The 10,297-nt window shown below is 55.8% G+C and overlaps 1 protein-coding gene across 1 annotated transcript in view; it reads left to right on the top strand.

Moving 5' to 3' along the window:
• Positions 1-5,625: 5,625 nt before the first annotated feature.
• Positions 5,626-10,297, top strand: part of LOC118020052 (calmodulin-binding transcription activator 1) — a 642,738-nt gene continuing 638,066 nt past the window's right edge. The window contains exon 1 of the mRNA XM_035019893.1: positions 5,626-5,932. Coding sequence (XP_034875784.1) covers positions 5,711-5,932 — 222 coding nt within the window. The 5' untranslated portion in view covers positions 5,626-5,710. The remainder of the gene's footprint in view (positions 5,933-10,297) is intronic.

Raw genomic sequence — 10,297 nt, 5'->3', positions numbered from 1 at the left:
GGAGGGAAAGCTGCTGTTGGGCTGCCTGATTATTTGTTCGGAAGGAAAAGACCAACTCCGAGACGAGGACCACTCTGTCACTAAATCCTTCAGGGAGCTGATCACAGGGGATCTTACTCGAGGGACGTGACTCAGGGAAAGGCCCACGCTGTCCCAGTGGGTTAGAGCCCCTGTGCTTAGAGCAGGCGACAGCAGGTAACAGGCTTAGACACGTGGAGCACTTCCGCACTTACTCCAATCCTGAGACCTAACGGAAGAGGACTTGAGAAGTGAGGGTCCAAACGGGGACCCCTGAGTGGCCATGGCGAGTGCTGGCTGAGCTGATGCAGCATCCTGTCTAGTTGGGGAGACAGAACATCACTCCTGGGTCCTTCCTTTGCCTCCAGCCCCCCAAGGGTATTCCCACTTCCCATTGGAAATAGTTCAAACTGCTTAGGACTCCTTTCATGGTCCTAAAGATCGGGTCTCAGTTTGCCTTCCTGCGTGGAGCTCAACCCGCCTCCTCCCACCCCACTCTCTACCCCCTCCTTCAGGCCACCAGCTGCTTCACACGGTCCTGCTGCCCTGGGTCCCGGCCTGCTCTTGGGTGCTGCCTCTTCGGGAAGGCCTGCCTCTTGGGGCTGCCAGCTCCAATCCCACCTGCCTGCCGCGCTCGGTGATCATCCGAGGACCCTCCTTACAGGATTGCAAACTCCATGACGGGAGACAGACCAGTGGCTCATTCCATTTGCTACCTGCCCCCAAGGCCTTTGCACAGAATAAGTCCTTAATGATTGTTAATTGAATTCACTTACAAAACACCTAGAGTTTGTAAGAGCTGGAGAACAGCATCCTGCACGATTAGCATACACAGTCCTGAGTGCGGGCGGCAGGTGGAGCGGCAGAAGGCAGGCCTGGGGTGGGCGCCCTCCCGATTCAGGAGCAGGATGGGAGAGACTTGAAAGGGAAGACCCGCAGCCCTGCCTCCGTCTAGGCAGTGGGATTTGGAATGGTTGGTGGGGGGGGTTGGGGGGCTGACCTTGTGGCCAGTGCTGTCTGGGGCACTCTGTGGGCACAGAGGGATGTGGAAAGGGAGCCAACCTCTTAAGGAACCTGAATTCCTGTCTGGGTTCTCAGATTTATTCCAGTGAGATTCTCCTAGAACTACACATGGGGAGACGAGTGTGGGGTGCGTGATGCGGAAGAACCGTGCGTGCAGAAGGAGAGGGGGCAGAGAACGCTGAGCGGCGACGTCACCAGAGGTTCATACCTCCGTGGGCCTGATGGTGACAGGAGTGTCACTGGCAGAGGCAGACGCAGCACCGCACACACAGCATGTGCCGTATCAGAGTCGCGTGGCTTGTTGGTTTCTTGTTTTCAGCGACGTGAACAGGATGCCAGGTGGGAGAATCTGGACAGGCCGGCTGTGACCTTGGCTGTGTGTGGGGCAGGAGACCCGCTGTCTCTGCGGGAAGCTTCCTGGAGAAGGGAGGAGCCGGGTTTGGGGGCTGGGCCTCAAGCACCCTCCGCAGAGGACCCGGCCTGGGACGGGGGGAAGCGCATTCTCACCCCGTATTGGTGCCAGATTGCTAGAACTCTTCCAAGTTGATGGCTTCATCTCCATTGTTTAAATTTCCTAAGACATCAGGACCCCTCGCGAGCAGCTCTAAAAGAATTGGATTGCTAATAAATGTGAACTGTAAAATATTCATTTAAGATGATTATTTCATATTATTAGGTAGAATTAACTTTCTGCTCTCTTATGGTAGAATCCATAACTATCTGAGCTATTTAGTGAATGAAATATTTAACTTGATCTTTATGCTTTAAGTGACCTAAGGATAAATGTTATGGTTTAGTGCTGGAGGAAAAAACCGAGGGAAACAGGTGCTTCAGGCCTCCTGCCAACCTTGCTGGGTAAGGAGCCCTTGGGAGGCTCTGGCACTGTCTGCTCCTCCCTGTGGGTTAGCAGGGCTCTCATCCACTGGCCCTTGGCAAGGGAGCCCAGGGGCATGGCCCCTTCATGGGCTTCTGCCTTTTCCCCAGTGGTGGCAACTCCGGGGTGACAGAGGAGCGAGGAAGCTGGAGGGTTACTTTTATCTGCATGACCTCGCTTGAGGTCACACTCCTGACCAAGTCTCAGCCTTCCCCTCCACAACGGGGCCATGGTGACCCCCGGACACAGTCCCAGCCTGCAGAATGAAGCACAGGTGGGGTGGCCCTCCGGATTCTCTGTCCGGGGTGCTCTGCTCTCCGGGCAGGGTCCAGAGCTCCAGGGGACTCTCCAGGCCACTCAGTTTCTGCTGCCTTTTTCTGGACTGGCTTCACTCTTTCCCCTTCTTTTCCCCTTTCTTCCTGCTTCATCCCCACCCCCTTCAGCCCCGGCTCTGCTCCCAGCCCAAGGGAGGGGGCTTGGCCAGGACTGGCTGAGGGGACTTTCCTGTGTCCCTTCCTTGCCCTCAGAGCCCAGGCAGCTCTGGGATAGAGCCAGGCCAGCCTCCCCAGGGCCCGGTGGGAAAGGGATTTTTGGGGGGCTGGAGGGCTGACCATCAGGAGCAAGGAAGTTCTGGTGGCCTCTTTGGGGCAGGGACAGGTCTGAGCTTTCAAGTGTGCATGTGGGGGTGGGGGGACAGGGACAGGAGGAGGTGGGGGGAGGGTTGGGGAGAGGGTGGAGGAGGGAGAGGGAGAAAGGAAGAGAGAGAAGCATTCAGGGCAACAGACTGGTCAACTGAAATCTGCCCTTGCCTTTCCCTGGGGTCCACGAGCTCCACCTTTCTGCCGCAGTACCAGCTGGCTCTAGTAAGCTTACCTGGGTGGCTTGATGAAGCAGATTTGGGGGCCTTACCTCTGGGATTTGGATGCATAGTCCTATTTGGAGGGCCTGGAGTTAAGCAGTGACTTCTGCCCTCTGCCCTCAGAGGAGCTCAGGGCCGGGGAGGGTATGTCTGTTTGCTTCTCAGTACACTGCAGGCTCGTACCTGGACTTCTGGGGCTCATTCAGCCTCAGTGTTGGGACTAGGATTAGGATGGCTGCCTTTCCTTGCCCATTTCCCTCCTGTAAGGGCAGGCAGGAAACCCGGAGTCCAAGTCCTCTTGGGGCTGTTTGGTTCCAAGACCAGGGTCCGCCCAGTGGCCTGAGGAAAACCCCTGCCTGCCCCTCTCTGTGCTTCAGACCCCTGGCTGAGGGGTTCAGTGAGTGCTTTCCACCTCTGCATTTCCCTTTCCGTGCCATCTGCATCGGCCAGGCTGCCCCGGTGGCCCCCTCTGAAAGGGACGAGCTTCACGCTGGGGTTGCGGTGAGGGAACTTGCAGCCCCAGGAAACTGGGGGGTGAGCCTGTCAGCTGCACCTGTCCCCTGGGCCACACAGAGCCAGGTCCCCCGATCCGGGCTGAGCTCATGAACTTGCCTTGAGGCCAAGACACAGGCCACCCGTCAGCGGGTTGGTGCAGAGCCTCTGAGCCACCTCTGACTGATGAGGCTGCGGTTTGGGTCTGCTTTTCACCCAGAGCAGCAGGTTCAAGTGTTGGGTGAGATGGGAGCCTTCTGCTCTCTCTGGCGTTGTCCCCAGGGCCGATGTCCTAGGTATGACCGCGAGCTGTTGGCTTGCGGGACGTGGCCCCTGGGAGGGCTCTCTGGATCTTGGGAAAGCTGAGGCCCAGAGAAGGGAGAAGATATGACTGCAGAGGCCACCAGGTAGTGTGAGAATCAGGGCCGTGTCTGGCTCCTTATTTTGCATCCAGAGTTCAAGCCTGTCAGCTTTGGCCTGCACGTTGCCTGAGCTCCGCTTTGCTTGGCAACCATGGGTCCTGGGCTCAGGCACCTCCTCATCCAGGAGCCTCCTCGGGACACTCCCAGGTTGGCTCAGCCCCGAGGAGTCCAGGAGACCTTTTCTGAAAACAGCCTGCCTGCCTCCTGAGTTTGTTAGCTTAGCTGTTTAGCAAGTCGACTTTGGAGTAGAAAGACCCAAGTTCAAATCTCGGCTCTCCTGCTTGCTGTTATGTGGGGTGAGCCCCCGTTTCACTGTCTCTAAAATGGAGAATTATACTGGGCCCAAGAGTCCAGAGACCTGGCATGGAATAGATGCTCTCAGTGTGTTAGCTGTTGCCTGTGCGCCCTGCCCCACGCCCACCAGCCTTCCTTTTGACGCATTTCCGAGCGGTTGGATTTGTTGCTAACAGTTTCTTGCACTCGGCCTCCCAAGCACCTTCTCTTCCATTTCAGCCAGACCCTCTGGGTGGAGCAAGCGGTGGAGAGCGCTCTCACTGGCACGTGTGGCCTGGTCAGTGGCTGGGCGTGGTTGTCACGTGGACGTCTGGGTCCAGGCGCATGTGTTGTCTGGTTCTGATTGTTGGGGCAAAAATTCTAGCCCCAAACATCCGAGCAGCTGTCCGTACAGACACCACCTGGTTTGGGACCGCTATCGAGGGTGGGAGCTCCTCCCTGAGTTCCGTCTTGGCCCTGTTGCTTCAGAAGGAAGCCACCACGGACTTTGCGGCCAGTCCTACTAACAGTGTGGTTGACTTGTGATTACCTGTTCCACTTTGGATCGGTTACTTTGCCGTCAGCTCTTCAGATACTTCCATTGCCTCTAGAATAAGCTTCTAGAGCTCCCCTTGTGGCCTGCGGGCCCCTGCCCAGCTTTCTAGCACCATCTCCGATCCTTCCCCATGGTTCTCTGTTCCGCAGATACCTGGGCCTTCCCTCAGTCCTGCGCACACGCCCGGCCCCTCCCTGTCACTCACGTCTCCTTCTCAGGGGACCACACGGCCACTCTCTTTAAAGAAGCCCCTCCCCTACCTCCTACCTTCATGACATCTTTTATTGCAGTTTGTACCTCTTTTATTTGTTTGTTCCCTTCCTGTCTGGTCCACTTCCCCCACTGGACCGTCAGCTCTTCGCGGTCCTGTCCCTGGGAGGCTGGCAGGTGGAGACACTCATTGCTATATGCTGTCTGTCACCGGCAGCTACACACCTCCAGGCTCCCCGGTGGCCCCCGGGACTGCAGACCCCTGATGCCCCGGGGGCCAGCTCCCGCCCTCCTTCCTTGCTCACTCCCTCCTGGCCCAAGTGTCACCAGTCACTCTCCCGACTCCGCCCCGTTCTCACTTCCTCGCACTCCCTTGGTGAAACCACGACCCTGGTTAAGTCTCACTCTCGCCTTCTCGCCTACAGCCGAGTCGTCGGAGAGGGAGCGCTGGCTCCAGGGTTCTGGGACGCTGCCCCACGGCGTCTGGGGTCCCCCGTCTGCTCCTCTCCCTCTCCAAGGCTCCCTTCCCCCCCCAAGCCCCCCCCCACTCCCCCGCAGCTCTTGCCCTCTCTTGGCTGCCAACCTTGCTAAGCAGAGATCGTAACAGAAACTTCCGCAGGCTCCTCCTGCCAAACCCACCAGCGCCTGCACCTGTGCCCGTGAATGACCTTCTCCGCGGTTATTGGGAGGCCCTGGCTCTGGCCTCCGCCGCTGTTCTTGATCCTGCTCCCCTGCCTTCCCAAGCGCCTATTTCTCTCCCTTTCCTGGATCTTCCCGCCAGCATACAAACATGCCACGATTTCTCCCATCTTAAAAATATCCCTCTCAATGTGGAGAAATTGGAACCCTTGTGCGCTGTTGGTGGGAATGTAAAATGGCGCAGCTGCTGTGGAAAACAGTAGGACTGTTCCTTGGAAAATTAAAAATAGAACTACCATCTGATCCCTCAGTTCCACTCCTGGGTATGTACCGAAAAGAACCGAATGCAGGGGCTTGACGAGCTCCTCGTGCACCCGTGGTCACGGCAGCATTGTTCACAGTCACCACAATCACCTGGGAAACAACCCACGAGTCTGGGGACGGATGAATGGATCAGCCAAGTGTGGCCCGTCCACACGATGGAATATCATTTGGCCTTCGGAAGGAAGGAATTCCCAGCACGTGCCACAGCGTGGGTGAACCTCGAGGACATTATGCTAAGGGAGGTAAGCCAGTCACAAAAAGACGAAAACTGTATGATTCCACGTATGTGAGGTTCTGCGAGGAGCCAAAATCATAGGGCAGAAAGTAGAATGTAGGGTGTAGGGTGCGGGGCAGTGGGGCTGAAACACGGGACAATGGGTGTTAGCGTGTTGTGGGGACAGAGTTTCGGTTGGGGAAGATGAGAAAGTTCTGGAGATGGATGGTGGTGATGGCTGCAGAGCGGTGTGAACGTACTTAATGCCACCAGATGGTTAAGATAGTGAACGGTATGTTATGTGTATTTTGTGACAATAAAAAATTTGGACAGGTGCCTGGGTGGTTCAGTCATTAGGCGTCTGCCTTCGGCTTAGGTCATGATCCCAGGGTCCTGGGATCGAGCCCCACATCTGGCTCCCTGCTCGGCGCAAAGCCTGCTTCTCCCTCTCCCACTCCCCCTGCTTGTGTTCCCTCTCTCGCTGTCTCTCTCTCTGTGTGTCAAATAAATAAATAAAATCTTAAAAAAAAAAAACTTGGAAAGCAGTATACAGAAATTTGGGCAGTTTGGAAAGGTGTGAAGGAGAAAGTGAGAACCCACCCCTCTGTTGACCTCACTGCCCTCCAGCTGCCTGCCAGGAGTGTTGCTGGTACTGCCGTGCCTGCGGTTGCCCCGCCAGCCTGTCCCATCTGGACTGTCACCCCCCCGCACACCCTCCACCATCAGCCCTGCCCTCCTGCCGCATTCTCGGTGCTGCCCCTCCCCCCAACCCGGGGCCTTGCCTGGCTTCCCTCTCGCCTGGGCTCCTTCTCTCGCAGTTTCCTTTGCCGACTCTGCTCATCCCCCCACTACCCCCACCCCCTGCTCTGAATTTTGTCGCGTTCCAGCTCTGTCCTTGGATTGCCTGTTTACCACTCACAGCCAGCTGCATGCTTCTAAATATAACCCCCACCTAGGAGTCGGTGGCCTGGGCTTCCCTCCTGAACCCCAAACTCGCCCGTCCAGCCACTCTTCTGATGCCTCCACGGGTCAGCAACCTAAACCCATCTAGCTTCTCTCGCTTCTCCTCAAACTTGACCTTCTGACTCTCTTTCCCGCCACCTCCATCTTCCTGGTGTCTTAGCCCAAAAGCCTCGGGATGCTCTTTGAGCCACCCCACTGCTGTCTCCACAATACCCCGTCCATATACCTTCGAACCGTCTGGCATCTCACCACCTCTGCCCGGTGCCTCCCCAGTTCCCGCGTGTTGTTGCAGCCCCCACACCTGCTCCCTCGCTTCTGCCCCGGCCTTTCACCCTTTCCTCACGCCCGCCACCAGGACGGTTCGGCCAAGGTGAAGGCCACTCTGTGCTCAGAACGGCCAGCGGCTCCTGCAGCCCCAAGAGTAAGAGGACACGGCCTTCCACGGGCCCTGCGGCTGCCTCTCTGGGCCTGTGTTCCCACTGCCCGCCGCGGGGCTGCCCGGCTCGCTTTTCCCACCCCCAGCCTGGCTGTTGGCACTTGCTGCCCTTCCTTCTCTGGCTTCTGGAAATGTTCTTCCCCGGTCCCCACTGCACTTTTCTCCACAGCACCGTCCCCGAGAGAGCACAGGTGACGCGTGTTCACTTGCTGCCCCAGCTTATTTCCTCCTCCGCGTCAGAACGGAAGTACTGCAAGCACAGGGATCCTCATCTCTTTTCCTATCGGCTTGTCCCCAGCACCTAGAACCCTGGCTTACACGGACCAGGTGCTTGATAAACATTTGAATAAATTTGCTGAGCTGGTGAACGGAAGCCCTTCTTCTCCCCCATCTGGCCCAGGGAGCATCTGAGCAAAGGCATGGAGATGAGATAACACACAGGGTGTTTCAGGACCCAGCAGGCATTTTGGTGGCTCCTGGAGAGGCCACCCTTGAGGTGAGACTGCAAATGCAGCCTTGAATCAGGTTGTCTTTTTTTTTTAATTAAGAAAATATGGTAAAATATACATAACATTAAATCCACTATTTTAACCATTTTTAAAAAAGATTGTATTTATTTATTTATTTGAGAGAGAGAGAACAAGCAGTGGGGAGGGACACAGGGAGAGTGAGAGAGAAGCAGACTCCCTGCTGAACCGGGAGCTCGATGCGGGGCTCGATCCCAGGACCCGGAGATCATGACCTGAGCCGAAGGCAGACGCTTAACCGACTGAGCCACCCAGGTGCCCTTCTTTTCTTTTTTTAAGATTTATTTGTTTATTTGGAGGTGGGGAGAGGAGCAGGAGGAGAGGAAGAGAGAATCCTAAACAGACTCCCTGCTAAGCAGGGAGCCTGACTTGGGGCTCCATCCCCTGACCCTGAGATCATGACCTGAGCCGAAGGCAGACGCTTAACCGACTGAGCCACCCAGGCGCCCCTGTTTTAACCATTTTTAAGGGTATAGTTCAGTGGCGCTAAGTTCATTCACCACCATCCTTCCACAGAACTTCCTTACCCCAAATGGAAACTGTCTGCCTCCCCAGCCCTCATAACCACAATTCAACTTTCTGTGGCTATGAATTTGTCTCTTCTATGTACCTTGCATAAGTGGGATCATGTAATATTTGTCGTTTTTTGTCTGGCCCATTTCACTGAGCATGATGTCTTCAAGGTTCACCCATATTATAGCATGTACCACAGTTTCCTTCCTTTTTAAGGCTGAATAATATTTCAGTGTGCCTCTAGACCACCTTTGGTTTATCCGTTCATCTGTCCATGGACCATTTGCGGTTTTCCACCTTTTGGCTCTTGTGAATAATGCTGCTCTGAATGTTGTTCTATGAATATCGATTCGAGTCCCTGCTCTCAGTTCTTTTGGGTTTATACCCAGAAGTGGGATGGCTGGGGCATATAGTAATTCTGTTTAATTTTTCAAGGAAGAGTTGTCCTGTTTTCCAGAGACACTGGGCCATTTTACATTCCTCCTGGCAATGCCCGGGGCTTCCCAGTTAGTCCACATCCTCACCAACTCTTGTTCTTTTCTGGTGTTTTGTTTGTTTGTTTTGATCGTAGCCACCCTAATGCCTGTGAAGTGGGATCTCATTGTGGTTTTGATTTGCATTTCCCTAATGGCTAGTGATGTTGAGCATCTTTTCATGTGCTTGTTGACCATCTGTAGGTCTACATTGTGGAAATGACTATTCAAGTCCTTTGCCCATTTGTGAGTGGAGTTACTTGTTTTATTGTTGTTGGGTTGGATGAGGTTCTGGGTGAGCCTGGTTTGCCTGTGAGGCCTAAGGAGTCATGTTTTCTCCTGGGGAGTATGGGGAGATGGGAAAGGCTTCTGAGCATGCAGGGGAGTGGCAGGCTCCGATCTCCAGAATCTGAGAAAAATGTCCCCTCGGCCCTGTCTGCCCGGGGAAGGTGAGGCCCAGGTTTGGCTCCCAGGTGCACAGGTTCTGAGGCGCTCCCTCCAGCCCTGGTGCTTGAAACCCCACCTGGAAGCAGTCGGCTCAGATGGAAATCTGAATTGGGGCGAGTCCTTGGAGAATGCTTACCTGGGTGGTAGCATGCAGACGGACTGGGCCAGGGAGAGACTTGAGGCCGAGATGGTGTTAGGTGTTGGGCAGGAGGGCTGACTGAGGGCGTGGCCATGATGAAGGGAGCACCCCACCTAGGGCCCCATGCCAGATAATGTTGCCAGCCTGGATGTGGCATGGCAGAGAGGCTCAAGGGGAAGGCTTCCCTGTGAGAAAATGATCCTGGAGGCATCTGCCCTTGAGTAAGCCACCAGGACCAAATAGTTCCAGTGCTTCGCTCACTCGCACAACGACCCCACAAGGTGGGCCTGGCTATCCTCACCTCACTGTGCAGGTGAGCACCTGGCTGCAGGTAACACAGGTGCTCAGGATGGAATCAGGAGTTGAATGTGGATCTACCCGACTTGCCCGCCTCCTCAGCGTGGCCGGGGCCCCTCACTGTTTGTTGGTTCTTTGTACGTTCTTGGTGGTAAGGGCGAGGATGCCTTTGCCGTTCTCGGCTTCCAGGAGCTGGCAGAACTTTCCTTCACGTCTTGCCTCTACTCTTCCAGGCCCAAGCCACCTCACAACGCTGTCCTCCTCCTGGAGACTCCTCTTATTTAAAGCCCAACCACAAACAGCGGGCTGAAAGCGACCTCCAAAGTCAAGCACAAGGAGGCCTGGCAGTGCAGCTGCTGCCAGAGTCGAGGCCGTGACCTTGGAACATAGAAACCCGGCACATTTGCTCATCCTAAAAATATAGCTCTTAAAATAGACCCGTCCGCGTGGGAGCGGGGAGCCTGCCCATCGTGCCGGCTCTGTGGGGCCGCCCTGCCGAGGGGACGGGGCCTGCTGGGCAGCTGTGTCCTACGAGGGCACCCGTGGCTGGCCCCCTCGGCCCTGTCTGCCCGGGGAAGGTGAGGCCCAGGTTTGGCTC

Source organism: Mirounga leonina, unplaced genomic scaffold, assembly GCF_011800145.1.
Source record: "Mirounga leonina isolate KUSES-001 unplaced genomic scaffold, KU_Mleo_1.0 Mir_173, whole genome shotgun sequence".
Lineage (NCBI taxonomy): Eukaryota > Metazoa > Chordata > Mammalia > Carnivora > Phocidae > Mirounga > Mirounga leonina.
The sequence above is the reverse complement of the archived record's forward strand: the minus strand, read 5'-3'. Positions and strand labels throughout refer to the sequence as shown.